Source organism: Ictalurus furcatus, chromosome 8 (assembly GCF_023375685.1).
Source record: "Ictalurus furcatus strain D&B chromosome 8, Billie_1.0, whole genome shotgun sequence".
In the NCBI taxonomy this organism is placed as follows: domain Eukaryota; kingdom Metazoa; phylum Chordata; class Actinopteri; order Siluriformes; family Ictaluridae; genus Ictalurus; species Ictalurus furcatus.
The window spans coordinates 15,306,132-15,324,595 of record NC_071262.1 but is presented as its reverse complement, the minus strand read 5'-3'; the positions used below and the strand labels follow the sequence as shown (position 1 = coordinate 15,324,595).

At 36.7% G+C, this 18,464-nt stretch overlaps 1 protein-coding gene across 1 annotated transcript in view; it reads left to right on the top strand.

The window, feature by feature from the left end:
• htr4 (5-hydroxytryptamine receptor 4) overlaps nt 1-18,464 on the top strand; it is a 107,946-nt gene that overhangs the window by 32,265 nt on the left and 57,217 nt on the right. Inside the window, exons 2-3 of the mRNA XM_053631021.1 lie at nt 4,638-4,719; nt 12,755-12,868. Coding sequence (XP_053486996.1) covers nt 4,638-4,719; nt 12,755-12,868 — 196 coding nt within the window. The remainder of the gene's footprint in view (nt 1-4,637; nt 4,720-12,754; nt 12,869-18,464) is intronic.

The window sequence follows — 18,464 nt, the reverse complement described above, 5'->3', positions numbered from 1 at the left end:
GTAACCCTGTTCCCTGAGAAGGGAACGCGCCGTTGTGTAGCTTTGTCATACTGGGGCATGCCTGTCAATTGCGTCTTCGCTTCAGACATTAGAGGCTGATGTGGTTCACAGGTGCCGTTTTTTCTAACATGCGACGCACTTAATTGGCACGTCACCTGATCACGGTAGGCCTATAAATAGGCATGATGTTACACAAGCTTCAGATACCGGTCACGTGCGAGGGCGCTTTCCACAGCATGAAGCTCACGCAACATCTCGTTCCCTTCTCAGGGAACAGGGTTACATGCGTAACCCAGACGTTTTGCACCTTGTCATTAGAAAGGCTTTGAAAGGCTAAATGAACCTTCTGATCTCATAAAGTCATATATATTAAATTCAGTCTGTACAGTGAGTTATTGCAGATACCCAGAAAGCAGAACATCACCAATGAGGAGCAAACCTATAAATTCGGCATGTTTCATGATAGTATATTGAGTGAATTGAGAGTTGTTGGTGTTTTGGCGGTTTTTAATCTCTTAGGATTTCCTGACTCTCATTAAATTAGCAGCAATTATTAGTTAAATTGGGAATAATTGTTGTTTTGGTGTATTATAATCTCTTATAATTTCCTTGCTCTTGTTACATACTTTCATACATCCAGTACATTTAAAAGGTCATTCCAGATACCTTGCCGATACTGAAAAGGGAACGTCAGTGTTTTCTAATCCTGCTCGCTCTTTTAGGATTCACTCCTTTAGGTACAGCACATTTGTATGCTTTCCTTGCTCACCTGACTTAGAGTTGTACCTCATGTAAGACTTGTTAATGATGACTCTGATGACTAGACTTTAAAATACTCAGAGTTAGGCTTGTATGATAACAATTTTATCATCCCTACATGATATCACATTGCCACAATATGCTTATGCTGATTATATAATAGTACCCTTACCTGCCAACCTTTAAACACTTTGTGTAGAGGCTCCTCAATTTAACACTGGAGTACATTAGTATGTTAGTAGTCTTTTTCTCGCAAATCAGACTAAGGTTGAGCAAATAGACAAATCTGGATTGATTTGTGCTGGTGTTTTGAACTCTCCATTATTAACTGGCATCGCCTGGAAACCCCACCCCTCCTTCTCATCTTACATGCGTTTTACAACAGTAAATGGAAAATATTTTGAGTTCATTAATTTCAATCAAAATCAATTAAGGTATGTTCAACTTAGCTAGCATTAGACAAGTATATTTTTGACATTAATTGACAATATTTATTAGGGATTAGGAAAAGATTTCATAAGGTAATGGTAAGAAAATGGAGAATTAAAGGTTGAAATTTTTGAGTCAAAAAGACTAAGTAGGCTTACAATGAAGTGACGCTTTGTAACACTTTACAAATAATCATAATGCTGGTGATTTTTTGACAGGAGCTCTCCTGCTCAGCAGAACACAGAATGTACATGTTGGCAAGGTGGACATTAGACAACCAATTTGCCATTTCTGGACTGCACAGCTAATAATATTATTATTTCCTCCTCTCTGCTTAAACCTGAAATGGTAGAAATGCTTGTTTTCCTGTCATGTGTTCTGCACGATTAAATCAATTATCATCATATTTTTAAAATGGAAAATCTCAAGCCGGTAAAACTCAATATCACACAATCCTAATCATGGTAATTCAGGACCAGGTTTGGGAAACACTTTTTCTACATTATGTAGTAATAAGGTGGATGCTGCAGGCACCTAATGTTATTTTGTCTGTATACACCACATTTAAAAGTGTCTGGAGGCCATCTGGAGAATTCAGCCATGTCTGAGGCTCCCTACTGGTAGGCTCTTGCAGAAATTCTCTCCCCTGACCATGTCGGGGATGATGAGCATCCCACTGGGGTAGCCATGCAGGAAACTCTCTCTCTTTCTCTCTCTCTCTCCTCTCTCTCTCTCTCACTCTGTGTCTCTTTTGCTCTTTCTCTATCGCTGTCTGTTAGGTGAGGGGGTAGTAGAGAGGACAGGAGGCAGGGAGTCATTGAGCTTTTGCTATTTGCTCTTCTCCCCATGTGGATCTCCGTGTTTCAGTGATGACCAAGACATTTATTGCGCTTGCAAATCTCCTGCCTGTAAATGTAAATGAAAACCTTGAGGCACTTGGTATGAGAAGTTGCACTATTTTTTCTGTTAATGTGAATCAGGCAGGACCCCTGCTAAGTGCATACCTCTGGGCTTGCCTATGAAAACCTGATATGCATTTTAAAAATAGCAGACTGCCAGTTGATTTCAGTCCATCGAATTGAACAATGTATTTTAAACAATCGAATTCAACACATTACATAATGGATCTTGGTTGATGGAGGTTCTTTTCCAATTCTTCTATTAAGCTCATGCATATGTTTTGAATTAGCTGCTGGCATTCTTTTTTGTGCAATTTATAATGAACTTGTTGAACTAATTTCAATTCTACACCCCATGCTACTCCTCTACAAAATTAACATTCTTTTGTCCTGACCTCATATACAAATAGGGTTGTATGTATTGTAAAATTTCGTTTTTTTGAGTGACTTCTTTTGTGTTGCTCCTTTAATAATAGAGTATAAAGTATTAGTCATTATATTTCTGTTTTGTCTGTATGACATTCATTTTGAACAGGCAGGGAATCTTTTTCTTTTGTATACCCAGTTCAGTTAATTTAATACATACAATGGATATAAAAAGTCTACACACCCCTGTTAAAATGGCAGGTTTTTGTGAAGTAAAAGAATGACACTATTGTAAAATAAATCATGTCAGATTTTTTCTTACCTTTAATGCACAATTGCAAAGCATAAAATAAAGTGGAAAAACAAGGGGAAAAAAGAAAAAAAAATCTAGCAATAAACTAGTTGCTTAAATGTGCACACCCCTAAACTAACACTTTGTTGAAGCACCTTTTGATTTTATTACACCACTCAGCCTTTTTAGGTAAGAGTCTATCAGCATGGCACATTTTGACTTGGCAATATTTTCCCACTCTTTCTTGCAAAAACATTCTAGATCCATCAAGTTGTAAGGGCATCTCCTGTGCACAGCCTGCTTCCTGACACCCCATAGATTTTTAGTTGGATTCAGGTCTGGGCTCTGGCTAGATCATTCAAAAACTTCGGTCTTCTTTTGGTTAAGCCATTCCATTGATGATTGGATGTATGCTTTGGTTCACTGTCATGCTTAAAAGTGAAATTCCTTCTCATCTTCAGGTTACTAACAGACACCTGAAGGTTTTGCACTAAAATGGACTGCTATTTGTAGCTAGTTGTAATTGCCTCCACCTTCATAAAAGCCCCAGTTCTGGCTAAAGAAAAGCAGCCCTAAAGCCCGATGCTGCCACCACCATGCTTTTGTATGGGTTTGCAGCAAACATACATTTTGGATTGATAGAATTATTATTACTTTTTGGAATTGGTCTCATTAGACAATAACTAGAGATGCACCGATGTATCGGACAATAATTGGTATCGGCCGATAAATGCAATTTTTCACGCTATTGGCCATTGGCCGATAGTTTAAAAACATCCGATGAACAAGGCCGATTATATCCTGTCAATCAAAAGAGGACGGGAAAACACATTGAGTTCCTGCTGTGTCTCTTGTGTGGAATGACGACAAAACTGCAGTTTGTAAGCTCTGCACTGCTAAAAGTTTCACCAGATGCTGCAGCAGTGAAGCGGGAGATTTAAATGAAGATAAGTTGACAAAAAAAGGTATATATTGCACAGAAAAATATATTTTTAGAGTAGTATGTTTCATATCCAGTTAATGTTACTGTGAGTTAATATCATCAAAAAAAGTTTCTATTATATATTACCAGTTTGATGTTCAATGATGAAGTAGCCTAACTGGAGGTTTTTTAGAATTCGGTTAATTAATTCTGTTAATCTGAATTAATAACATTCCTTAAGTTAGGAAATCTTTCTTTAATCTTCAGAATTTAGTTAATGTGCTAATGTTAATTTGAGTAATGTATTTTCTGTTTATGAGACCAGTTACTGTGAAACAGCTTGTTGAAATGGAGAAAATAAAGTTTTTATTTGCATTTTTTTCAAAATTGTGGAATTAATTATTATTAATTTAAAAGAAGGTATAAAAGGCAGAACCACCAAACTATTAGTATCGGCCAAGATCACTCTGAATAATCGTCTATCGGTATCGGCTGAGAAATTTCGTATCGATGCATCTCTAACAAGAACACATTTTACCAGTAACACATTATAACACATTTCTGATTGTTTTCCACTTATTTTAATATGTTGCAATTGAGGGTAGAAAAAGTTCTGACGTAATTTTTTTTTTTTTTAATCAAAAAAACTTCTCACAAAAACTTTTTAAATTTTTACAGGGGTGTGTACACTTTTTATATCCACTGTACACAATTTACAGAATATAATTGTTTCTTCTATTCAGAGGATAATGCAGATACAATACAGTACAGTGCATTAAATTTATGTGATAATTAGGAATAATTATAATTATTCCTTAGTTATTCCTTAGTTATCCTAATTCTTAATAAGAATTAGGATAATGAAACAGCAAATCACAGATGGTAGTTTCTCAGAAGCAGTTTCACTGATGCTTTATGTCTGTAGTCTCTATCAGGATTAGATTAATGTCTATCTCTCCTTACTTTACAGAGACGCTGTTCTTCTATGGGTACATGAATCTGAGTTCTAGCGGCCAGATGCCTGTGATGGAGGAAGTTGATACCAGTGAGAGGTTAGAAAACTATTACTTACTGTATGTCTTAATATGTATGCTCTACCTTTGACCCATGTAGAAATGATCCTCATTCATACGCTTTAAAGTTGCTTTAATCATGTTTATTATTATTGGTGCATGATTGTGCATTATTGGTGCTTGACACTCATGTCTGTTACCTGCTTCGTTGAAGGAGAAGAAGAATCAATCCACTTCCTCTGTAATGGCTGTAAGAGAGTGATCTTGAGCACTGGCTCATTTTTCAGCAGCGGACATGTGGCTTTCCTCTCCTGGAATTAACTTTCCCACCTGCTCTATCTGATTACTGCTCACCCAAATTAACCTTAAGGATATTGTGACAATTTTCATGCATCATTGAACTAGAAGAAGGTATAAATAGCAGTGAACAGGCTAATTAAACTTGGACTGACTTTTAGGCATTTCCATGATGTTTGGCTGCAACTGGCAGTGTGATTGTCTCTGGCCTTGGAACATTGTTGCAGGTGTTGTAGTTAATTTGTGCGGGGGGAAAAAAGCATGGTTTCCAATAACTGATGCAAAACAGGGCGTTCATTCAGGTCTCGTTGTGTGCGAGTCCCTAGTTGGCTGCACAGTGAGGGTTGAATAGTTCAGGCAGCTGCCTGGTTCCATGTGAATTGCTATTTTAGTGTGTCTAACAAAACTGTCAAAATCCCCATTGATGAAACGCAGGAAGCCCGGGCTCAGCTCATGATTATCATCTCCGACTGCTTCTCCAAGTGCTGCGTTCAGTCTTGGATTATGCCTTTTCTCCCCATTCCTTACATTTCCATTTACATCCTTGAGCGTGGTCTATAGTGTCACTGCTTGATATCACTCCAAACCACATGTTGTTCTGCTTGTTATAATTTATGCTTATCAGGAGAGATTTATTTTGCTGTCTCTCAAGAATATAATGTAGAACAGGGTTCATTGGGTTGTTGAGAAGAAAAACAATCAGCTTATGTATAGTTTGGGGTAATGCTGGTATGTTTTAACATTTTAATCAACAACATAGTTATAGTACTTTAACTAAATATTCAAATATTCAGTAAAATTAAGTCCTTTGATCCATGTTATGGGACTGAAAGCAGAATGTAAATCTCTCCATTCAGATCTCATATCTCATATATACTGAACTTTGTGTAAGGGCTGGTGGTGAATTCCAGTACAGTGGATAACATCTGCTGCTGGTCTACAAAATGAGAATAAAGGAGGAAGAAATGGCTGATGTGTTAATCAGCTGGAATGTGTGCTATGTGTCAAATTTCATGGATTAACGATTGTACTTATGCAATACCTTAAGGATTGTACTGATGAAATACCTTACTGTTACTGGGATTTTTAATCCTTTATCCTTAATATTGAATCTATTTTAACTAATAATTCAAATGAAAGTAATTAAATGGTTGATTATGTGTGGGGTGTGGACATGTTTTTATATCTTCGTGGCAATAAAATGTCCCAACAAGCCTAGGAATATCTAACTGAATATGTGCCTGGCCCTATTAAGAAAACTTTTTCTTTTCTTTTTTTAAACAAAAACTGCAGTGTTTATTTAAAAATCCTTATGGGTTACTGAAGTGAAGGTTAGGGTTATATTTAGATTCAGTATAGCATTAATTAAATGCATTAAAAATTTTGTCAGTGGAAGGTCCTCACAAGGATTTTTAGACAGTTGTTCTAAAAATAATACTCAATGGCACATGCTGTTATCATGCTGTTATAGGAAAATAAGCCATACCAGCGTGGTGTTATATGGCATGACCATCCTAAGCGATTGCAATTTTCTAATTTATTAATGAATGACACATTGTGCTATTTATAAATGTTTAAAGTTATGGTTAATGTTATGCAACATCTGCGAAACAAAGTTAGTTCCTGTTCTCTCTTGTCTCGTTTTCCTTACCAGCCGCTTTATATTATATATATATATATATATATATATTACAAAGCACTATTTTCTGTGTATCTACTGTCACTACTATTACTATAGAAATGATAATACAGTCATGTGAAAAATAAGTACACCCTGTCACGTATTGGAGGTTGAGAACAGATGCAAATAGTGTGGTCAAAAACACGCAATTGGTCGGGCAATCGGCAAACGGGAATAAACAATGCTAAACAGGAATCGAGAACGAGAACAGGATCAAAAATATTAAACAAAACACAAGGAACAAAGGCTTGGCACAGTGAGAACACTCACGCAATATTTCACGACATACATAGATACATGAGGGGTTTAAATAACAAATGTAATCGGGGTGAAACACAAGACAGCTGAGAACAATGATGACACATGGGAAACAACCAATGACAATACAGGGGTGGAGACAGGACAGAAATCATAACAAATGCACATGTCAAAAAGAAACAAAGTCAATGTCACTGAAACCCGGAAGCACACGCTCATGCTAAGCGCTAGTGCAAGGGGAAATCATGACACACCCCATGGAAATTGTTGGCTTTTTTAACATATTTGGACAAGCAAACTTTTGATCATCTTTGAAACTATGCCTATTAATGAAGATGATATAATTGAACAAAACCACAAGGAAAATTAGCTTTTTCAATCATTTATTCACCAGAAATATCAATAGATGTGATATTCTTCTGTGAAAAAAGTAAGTTCACCCTTGGCCTCAGAAATTAGTATTGCCCCATTTAGCAGAAATAACATCTAATATGTGTTTTGTATAATTCTCCACCAGGCTCTCACATCGGCTTGCTGGAATTTTTTAATTTTTCCACCATACAATATCCTTTCAGTTGCAAGTTGTTTGAGGATTTTTTTTTCTTTCAGTTTTAAATCCCCCCACAACATTTCAATAGGATTCAAATCTGGGCTTTGACTAGGCCATTCCATAACCCTTCATTTCTTCTTTTTCATCCATTCCTTGGTGGATTTCCTAGTGTGCTTAGGACAATTATCCTGTTGAAAGATCCACTTCTGGTTCAACTTAAACTTTCGTACAGATGGGCTCACATTATCTTCAAGTACTCTTTGATATGATGTAGAATTCATAATTGAATCAATGAATGCAAGCTGTCCAGTCCCTGAGGCAGTGAAGCAACCCCAAACCATAACATTTCCACCACAGTTAGTATGAGGTGCCTCTCCTGAATAGCTGTCTTTGGTCTGCACCAAACATATCCGCTGTTACTGTGGCCAAAAAACTCTATCTTTGATTCATCTGTCCAGAGCATATTACTCCAAAAGGCCTGTTCTTTGCCGATATGCTCATTGGGAAACTATAATCTTGCTTTAATGTTCTTTTTAGACAGCAAAGGCTTTTTCCTGGCACGCCTCCCATGCAGGTCAAATTTGTGCAATCTCTTTCTGATTGTAGAAGCATGAACTTTGACACCAACAGTTGCAAGATTTACTAGTAGATCCTGTGATTAAATTGTGGGGTTCTTGGAGACTTCTTTTTGCATCAGACTTTGTAAATCCCTTGTCAGACTCAGGCATCCACAACCCGTTTTTCTGAAGGCCTTACAGAACTCTTTAGCTCTTGGCATGATAAGACTTAATGATCAAGTTGAATCTGTTCTAATAGATTAATGCATTATCATATTGATGTGCAGTTTCTATACAGTAATATGCTACTGCTGCTAAGTGCTGCACTTAAGCATACACGATAAGTAACTGAGAATAGTTACGACTATAGGGAAGATTTATGGTATGGACCCAGGGTATGCTACAGAAGATAAGGGTAATTGAGCACTGTACACACACACACACACACACACACACAACACACACACACACACACGTGCAGTATCTGCGATTTAATTACATACCACGTGCCCATACATATACACACACTCCTTTACAGGGATTTACCTGAATAGCACGTAAACAGTCAGCCATTTCGAATCTTTTAAAGATACATTTAAATCCATGCCAGTCATCCACTGAAGCCTTCCAGAGATTTTAATATAAAAGCCCTGTTTGTTTCCTGGGACAGAAACATGCCTGTGAATTCAGCATTTGTAGACCACTGATCCAGTCCCAGGTGCTAGTTATAGTATTTCTAAATTAATTACCATCAGTCTGTGAACGGGGATGAAGCAAAAACACGAATGATAATTGTCGGGAAATGGATTTATGATTGTGTGAGCATTGCATGAGTATTGCATGCCTAGAAAAATACAAGTCAATTGATGAACATATTTTGTTTCCTCACGGCTGCCAAGTGTTCATATGCAAATGAAACTGGAGATTATGGAGAACCTCGGATGTGTGGGAACGAGTCGAAGTATTTCTTTGCTTTTCAGAATGTGAACACCACTTCCTGTCTATTCTTTCTTCTAGCTGACTTATTTTCCTGATTTATTCTCTAAAAATGTGGCATGTTTAGTAAATAGCTACACTGCTGTATGGAAGGAACTAATGTCTCTCTGATGTACACAGACTGACTTAAATGTGCAGTCAACTAAGCTGAGCATTGCTCCTGTTAAAAGAATGGAAAGCTATAGAGACAGGTGAAAATTAAAGGGAAATGGTGGCACTGTTATGCTGTGGAGGATTTTTTTCTCGCATGTTTTCAGTCCATGTGTGCTCTTAGAGGGCAGCGTCAGCACAAATCAATACAAAGTTGATACCACTGTGATCTTTTATGCCTTTCCTTGTTTCCCAGTAAATCTAGATTCTTAGTGGGTTTGAAAGACTCAAGCCTTATTGCCAAAAGGAAATTCAGTCTATAGCACAAAAGATGGCAACCTGATTCTGTACTACTGTAAGTCACTGTTTCTAAATATCAGAACTGTTACAGCTTTGAGAGTTTGAGCATTAACCTGTTTAGAAGACTGTGTTTCATAGAGTGGGTTTACTTTTATGAACTGTGTCGTGGTAATGTTCAGTAATTTAGTTTCACCTGGGCTTTCAAGTGGGTTTTATAAGTAAGCCTATTACTTTTGCATAATATCTGAATCCTTTAGGGCAGTGTTTCTCAAACCATTTGTAGCCAGGGTCTTCTTTAATGGTGAATATGAAATATGAAAAATTCCATGGACCATCTCAACATAGAGTACACATTAATATAAATGTGTACAATAATATTCCTGAACTTTCCACTGACAGAACACATTAGGTCCAAGTTGACATTATTTAAAGTCCTATTTGTTATTAAACTATTTATGTTTGTATTAGACCTATTCAATTCAAGTGATAAATCAAACAAGTTAATAACTATGAGAACTTAATATTACATATAATAAACAAAATGGACTTGCTTCTGTTTACCTTAATGCACTTATTAGACCCTGCTCTTTTCCCTCTGAGCGTCAGTACAGTAGCACTGCTCGGCTGGTCCCATCATCTCTCAGGGCATTTCTCTATACAGGCACCCAGGTGATATAATGAACTTCCCCTGGCTGTCTAAACAGCTGTCCTCAAATGAAGACTGAACATCTACCTCTGACTCTCTAAGATAATCTTTTTATACCCAATCATGTTACTGACCTGTTGCCAATTAACCTCCAGCTGTTTCTTTTTAGAAACATTTACTTTTCCAGCCTTTTGTTGCCCTGTCCCAACTTTTTTGAGATGTGTTGCGGCCATCAAATTCAAAATTACCTTATTTTTTCCTTAAAATGGTACAATTCCTCAGTTTAAACATTTAATATGTTTTCTATGTTCTATTGTGAATAATGTGAGTTTATGAGATTTGCAAATTATTGCGTTCTGTTTTTATTGACATTTTATAGAGCGTCCCAGCTTTTTTGGAATTGGGGTTGGAAATATAGCTATAGAATTTGTTCTACACTTATCAGCAAGAAGCACTTGTGTGCTTCTAAGTTTGTGGCAACAGTTTGGGTAAAAACACACATATTATATATCTACTTCAGTCAGTAGATTTAGAGCAAATATCCCCTATACACTTTCAGTATCTAGCTTGTTGCTGTTGCAGTGACTCTAATGTGATTGGCACAAAGGCCACTAAATGATTAAAATGAGAAATTTGTTTTCAGCCTACTGCACAGAGCTGAGCTGCTCCGCGACCCATCCAACAATCAGGCTGGTGTACTAGTTGACCTGAGGGCAGCTCACTTAAAGCTTTGATTAAGCTGCTGTGTGCTGATTACACCATCAGCTCCAGAACACATGAGGGGTCAAAGGTTTTGGCTATCATCACACATCACACATACACGACTGTGACTGCCATGGAGAGTGTTGTTCCCATCACAGTGTCCAACCACACGGTCACAGTCAGACTCAGGAATGGAATGTGAAAGAAATGACTCTGGTTCCTTAAATTTACAGTGTTAAAAAATGGAAAAATAACATAATTGAGTCAAGAAAACACCTTAATTTTTTATAATATGATATTCCTGAGCTGCTGTCAGTCACCCTGATAATCCTGTAATAGTGGTTCACATTCAATGCAGTGTCAGGGGGTCAAGTAAAATATTTTGTGCTGACCAGGTAAGGCATTTATTCGCTGTCTGGTTTGGTGGGAATGAAAGATGATAGTCAGCCAGTTTATCTTTGCTGTAGAGTTTGTATCATTACATAGTTGTTTAGTTATTTAGGTTTCAAGTTATTTAGCTAGGAAACTCATAATAGCCATATAGTGACTAACAGAAGGTGTTTGTGTGATTCTTTTTGTTATAGCATTTTCAACTTGGTTATATCACATGAGAGTGAATCATCCAGGGTTTTATCTCACCCTTGTGTATATTTATTGTTTTGCATATTATCTGGCATGCTAAGACTATCTGTTTTGATGTGTTTGACAGGCTGGACAACAATACACAGAGATTAGATTAAAAATGACTCATCTGATTGCCCACATCCTGAAGATATTAATTTTTCATTTGCATAATGTTGTTAACTTTATGCAACTTCCTTTTGCACCACTCTCAAGCTACTTCCCAAATACTTGGGCTACATCCCAAATACTGCATACTACCACACTAAATACTTTATCAGTACACAGCCGGTGTCATCGGGGGCACGGTGGCTTAGTGGTTAACACCTCCAGGATTGGGGGTTCAATTCCCGCCTCTGCTGAGAGCTTGTGTGTGCAGAGCTTGCATGTTCTCCCTGTGCTTCGGAGGTTTACCCCAGTGCAAAGACATGCGTTGTAGGCTGATTGGAATCTCTAAATTGTCCATATATAATAATGTGAGAGTGTGCCCTGTCATGGGATTGATACCCTCTCCAGGGTGTCCCCGCCTTGTGTCCCAAGTTCCCTGGGATAGGCTCCAGGCTCTCCACGACCCTGTGTAGAGGGTACAGAAAATGGATGGATGAATGGATGCTCGGTGTCATTACTATTAAGGCATATGACTAAGTGTGATTTGAACACAGCCTTGAAATCTCTCTCAAATTTGATCTTTAGATTTGGCAATTGTAAGATAAATCTGTGCAGTGGATGATACAAAGTTTAGCTTGTGACATTTTTCTACCAAAATTTTACATCCAGCAGCTTTAAAGTTTTAATTGGGCTCTGAAGCCCTGTATAATTGGACAGTAGTAAGTTACTCTAACAATTTAAAATAATTTTGAATTGCTGTATATTTTCACAAGATTTATTGGGGTGTGAGTGCAGGATGGTGCTGAGGAGAGGGCAGAGACTTGGCTTCCTGTTTTCTTTCATCGAGGTCAGATTTTTCTTAATCGTCAGTTCAGTGTCAGCAGACTTAAGCTGCATCCTCATTATCTCTGAAAGACGGCTTCTCTGACGCATTCACACACATGCTGCTTTTTCATGCTTATATTTCTGGCCAGTGCTTATGTCAATGTTTCTACTTGTGGCAGAATTCTTTTATCAGGTCAGTTTATCAAATCCAACCACTTATACGTTTCATGCTTACATGTGCAATTTGTAAACAAGCTGAGCAATTTGCATGCAATTTATGTAATATTTAATATTAGAAATAATAGAACATATTGGTTAGCTGTTTCATCATTGGACCATGAAATGTCAATCAGCTCATTAAAACTGTTTGTAATCAGACATTAGTGAGTGCCATGCTATTGATTGCTATCAAATAAGTCCTTATCATCTCTCTGTTGCCACAGCAACGGTATGGCGAAGAGAGTTGCTCTCATCAGCTTCCTGTCGCTGGTCATGCTTATGAGTGTCCTGGGAAACCTACTGGTCATGGTGGCCGTCTGCAAGGACCGGCAACTCAGGTCAGAGTCCCTCCTCTTATAACTTCACATTCTCCTTGTTGTACTTTGTCACTCATCTATTAACCTCACAGAAAAGCTTCACCTTTTTTATTTATATACCTTCTTTTTTTTGCTCTACCAAAATCACTGCATATGAATAGAATTAAATTAGGTCTGATTAGGTCCAGAATAGAATTAGATCAGATTCTAAGAGTTAAAACAGCCCTAACTTTGGATCTAGCAACCCATGACTTCATTTCCTGCCCTCTGTCTTGTCCAGTTTTTTTTTCCAGTTAGGCCCCCATACCTCTGGTATTATTCAACCATTTTTTTTGTTGTTTTCATTTTAATGATTTCAGTAAAATCAGTGGTTGTATCAGCTAGTTGCCTGTTCATAACGAGTTAACACTACATGATTTTATCCCATATTTTCCAGCTGATGACAATTTTTTTGGATCTGCAACAACCTCCTCCCCCACATTAGTGACTAAGTTTTGTCCACTTATACATATATTGATATTTTTTAAAACATAGTTTTTACCTCTCCATTAAAAAAAAATCCTGTCCACATGGACAACATTTTTGAAAATATCTCCATCCAAATGAAAATGTCAAAACAATTTGAAAATGCTGGCATGAGCACGCCAGACCAGTGATAGCATGTCATAAACTGTTTTGTCAAACATGAAGAGCATGCGTATTGAGCGTTAGACAAGGTGAACTAATGCTTAAGGTTATCCTTGAATAAAAAGTCAACAAGAGTCTCACCCAAAATCTCCGCTTGCAGTACCATTTGTACCACCGGAGCAGGGGATTCAGGAGCAGTACAGTGTGTATCATGTTCCTGAAGGTGTAATAATAAAGCAAAGTGAAATTAAATTGTAAAAATGTTAGCAAATAAGCAATAGTAGACCACAAACTAACAACCTGGTCAGAAGTCATGGTAAATGAACACAGCGCATTCATAATACACACACAATAAATAAAAAAAAATTAAAAACACAATGGGAATGAGCAGGTTGATGCTGTGATATCAGTATTTTCAAAACATACGTTTTCCCATCCACAAAAAAAAGTGAAATTTTTGGTTTTAAAAGTTTTCTCTTCTTATGAACGGGAGAACTAATATGTTTTCAACAATATGCTTATTTAATGTTAAGTGCAATAAAAACACATTCATAGCTTCTTTGTCTTCTGTGTTGTTTTTTGATGTCTTGCTTAAATGATAGATGAAATAACAACGGCAGAATATGACTCAAGCTCCATTTTGTCAAAGTCATATGATAAGCAGTTCCTTCATTTACTGTTGTTAAATGGGTGGATTTTTGGATCAGAGGCTGTTTGTCATGGATGCCTCCAAATGAAATGTTTATGTAACATATGAGCCTCATCTACAATTGACTACACTTGACTGTATGCCAGAGATACAGTTTGAAAGCAATACATGTCATTTAGAGTGACCAGGACAGTGCTTCTGGGATTTTTGTCATGGAGGTCATGGAGTATCCACTAGACGCCAGAGTGCTATTGTGAACTAGTTTTTGCAATGACAATTTTTGCTTGAATGAAAACAGCTGCTGGACTGGACACTTACAATGTTAGACATACTGTATGTTGAGCACATAATCAACAGCAAAAACCTTTGCTTCATTTATATACAGTATGATGATTATTTTACACCACGTTTATGGAGAAAGCCCTATGACCCTCATATATAACATCACATAATGGCATTATGTCTGAAGTATCAACACTGTGGTTGTGTAGAGAAGGTCATGTGAAAGATTTTCAGTCATCATCACAGTCCACACGTATTGTAATGCCACCTCCTTCTTTCCTAGCCAGAGGAACCTGAAATCTTGGCCAGAGGGTAAAACCTAGGGAATTAGCACTCTCAGTAGTCAGCTCTTTGAACTAAATTTTAGTGGCTTTTCAAAGAGCTTTTTTTCAGTCAAAAATCAGCCTTGCGTGTCATGTCTATTGAAACCATGTCAAAGTGGTAACACATTCCAATCTCATTTTCAAATACTTCCCCATTATTTCAGATTATATGCTACATTTCTGTGCCTTAAAGATGTGTTCATTTACCATTTACCCTCTTAACCATGCTAAACATAAGTATTAAATAAATCAATAAGTAATATTTCTATAAATATACTATTTATAAAATAAAATATTTAAAAGATGGGATTTAAGAGGTGTGATCAAGAAGTATTTTAAATGACAAAATCAGTATATTAATTCCAAGAAGCATCAAACTCTTCCTTTTACAAGGAAGACTTTTATGCTTTTAGATCTTCCCCTTCCGTTTCAGTGTTTAGATCCTCCTTGAAAACTTATTTGTATTCTTTATGTTTTAATTGTGTGTATACATTTTTTCATTGGTCTTTTCTTTGGTTTTTGTTTACTCTTTTAATTAGTTTTAATTCTGTTTTATATTTCTTGTACAGCACTTTGGTTTCAACATCTGTTGTTTTAAATGTGCTTTATAAATCAATAAACTAAACTAAATTAAACATTGCAACAACACTGTAGCATTTCTGGAAGTGATTTCATGGCATTTTTAGATCACACATCACTTGAATATCTTTTGTTAGCTCTTGAATTGGGCTCATTATCAGCCTAATGAACCGGCTGAAAGTGAAAGCAGTGTTAAATATAGTGTTTGCTTTGCTATAACACACCTGATTCAATCTGAGGTAATTATGTAATTATTAGTTTTTGATAAAATGAACTAGTCAGAGCAGTGCAGCGGATAGCATTGCCACCTCACAGCTCCATGGTCCACAATTAGAATCTGAGCTCTATCTATCTATCCATCCAGATTTTGGGAAACCAAAGAACCTAGAGGAAACCCAGATGGGCACAGCAAGCAAAGCTGAGAACTGTAATTTTAATATATTGCACTTAGAAAGTAAAAATATCTTGAACAGGCAAATTGAACAAATATTTCTCATTATTAGATTGTTTTTAAACAAATATAAGACCATTAAGCCTTGTTCTAGATTTTATTCCCTAGATTGGCATACAATTTCAAACTTGAAATTAGTAAAAATGTCTTGAAATAGGTTTAGTAATTAATATTTGGTTTATTGTAAACTTATAATAGGAAAGACTATAGCCAGTTGATTATATTCAACATATTTTCATTTTTTGGAGTGCACCTGTGCCCACTTAAAATAATATTATTACAGTATATTTTAACCACGCTAATGTATCAGTTCCACTTCAGTCTATGAGGATCCTCATCCTGTCTGCATTTTTGCTTTTTTCCAGCACACCTGAGCCAAATGAACATCCTACATACTTTTTTGTTCTGGCTCAGGTGTGCTCAGAAATGAAGTGGAACTAAAAAGGACTGGATAAGTGTGTTAATAAGATGACTTTCCATGACCAGTGATTGAACATCCACAAGCACATTATATACAGTGGATATAGTAAGTCTGCATACTCCTGTTAAAATAGCAAGTTTGGTAGTGTAAAGATAAATCATGTTAGATCTTTTCCCACCTTTACTGTGATATAGCACCCAACAAAATTCAAGTGAATAAACAAATAGGAACTTTTGGGTAAAAAAGAAAAAGAAAAAAACTTACAATAAATTGGCTGCACAAGTGTTCACATCCTTTTATAATGGGGCATGTGACTGAGCTCACAAAAGTAATAAGCATTCTATCATCAATGGCTACGTTTACATGCACATCAATATTCCAATATTAATCAGAATTTGGCAATAATCTAATTAGTATTGAGTCATGTATTAATATTACAGACTAATACAATATTCTGATTCCCCAAATTCTGATTCCCACCCCTGGAATATGCCTGTTTTAATCGGACATTTGTTGCATGTAAACACCTTATTCCGAAAATCTACTGCGATATATGTGCATGTCAAATGAATGCAAAATTAATGCATGCTCTATCCACAAGGAATTGTGGGTGCTAACAGATGCTAAGCTGTAGGTTAGGTATTTAGGAAAGGCAACTCAGGCAAACTTTGAACAACCATGTATACAGGAATATTCCGATGCCTGTACACATATAAACACCGTATTCTGAATTTGGCTCCAACCTGTATATAGACCTTAAATGGAATTTGATGTGCATGTAAATATAGTCAGTGAAGTGATTCTGATTAATCCAAAATACAGATCAACTGTTTCTCTATGATTTTCTTTACATTTTCTTGGTTTCATTCAACAGCTGAAGCCATGTGCCGTGAAGAGACTGATCTTGGTTTCATATTTTAGAGCATGAGAACCTGCGATTTTAAATGCACCCGGGCGTGCTTTTTATACCCACTGTACTAGGCTTGAAGGGGAAAAAGTACCTCATGTGACAGTGATCCAAACAGTAGGCATATCACAGAGACAGTAGTCAGGCTCAGAAAATTGTTTGATCCAGCTGCATCACTGCTGGTTCTATATAAGCCATCTGGCATCATTATGCTTTAACAATGGGCTTTTAATAATAGGGCTCTGTAAACACTGACATATAATCTGATGATATAATTATCTGATGTCAAATAGACATCAGATGTGCAGTGGTAAATGAAAACTGTCAGTACACTTCATGTCTTCATTCTTGCACAGATGTATATTGTTAGCAGGCAGCGGGTAGTGCATTTTAATACCATGCATCTGAAAACATGATAGAGTGATTTGAATCTGTTTAGAGATTCTCAGTAGGCTATATATAGCACAGTGTTTTCAACGGCTCTCACAGCCCACTCCCTCAGCTGGGGTTTTAATAGTTATTAATGGAGTGCCAGAGGGTCTGGTCTTTCTCAAGCACTGTGGAAGAGGCTATGATATTCTATACAGAGATTACCACACACACCTGCACACACATACACGCACACACATATCTTTCTATTATGCAGCACATACCTCATTTAAATACAGATAAAGTGTCTTGAAGGAGGATTTCCTTTTATAAAAGAAGCTCCCTTTTACTCATATATCACTCTTTTAAATTACTTCCAGTTGAGTAACTTCTGTCTAGAATGACATAATATCATTGCTGTTATGTTTTACATCTATTATTAGATGTCTTTGTATTGTTGCATGAAGAATACCTGCTGATGAATGACATTCAGCAAGTTTTTATTAGTGTTGTATTTCTTATTGAAAGGGAAATTAGCTGAATAAAATATTCTGGAGTTCCAACCCTCTTTTCTCTAAGATTTTGCATTATATTATATCACTTTGCATACATGATGTTACAGTACATGAGGTCAGAGGTGACTAAGTTAGTTTGTGAAGTAGCATCAAGAAGGATACAAGCATTTGAGATAGGATGTTTAGTATGTCCCATCTAATCTTGTATCAGCATGCTCAAAAACTGTTATTGTTAGACTGATGGATTTTTGGATCAGGAGCTGTTTTTTGTCTCTCCTCAATTTCATTACCACTTCCTACCCACCAGCCAACTAACTCTCTCCTATTATACAACAGCTACCAACTTCTGAGGGTGAAGACTAATGTGCTTCCTCCCAGATAAATCTTTTCAAACTGCTGCACTTGTATCATCACACGACAGCATAACACACTCGGTGGAAAGTGCTATCTGCTTTCTTTTGCATACATGATCTCACAGGTACCCTCAATTGGCT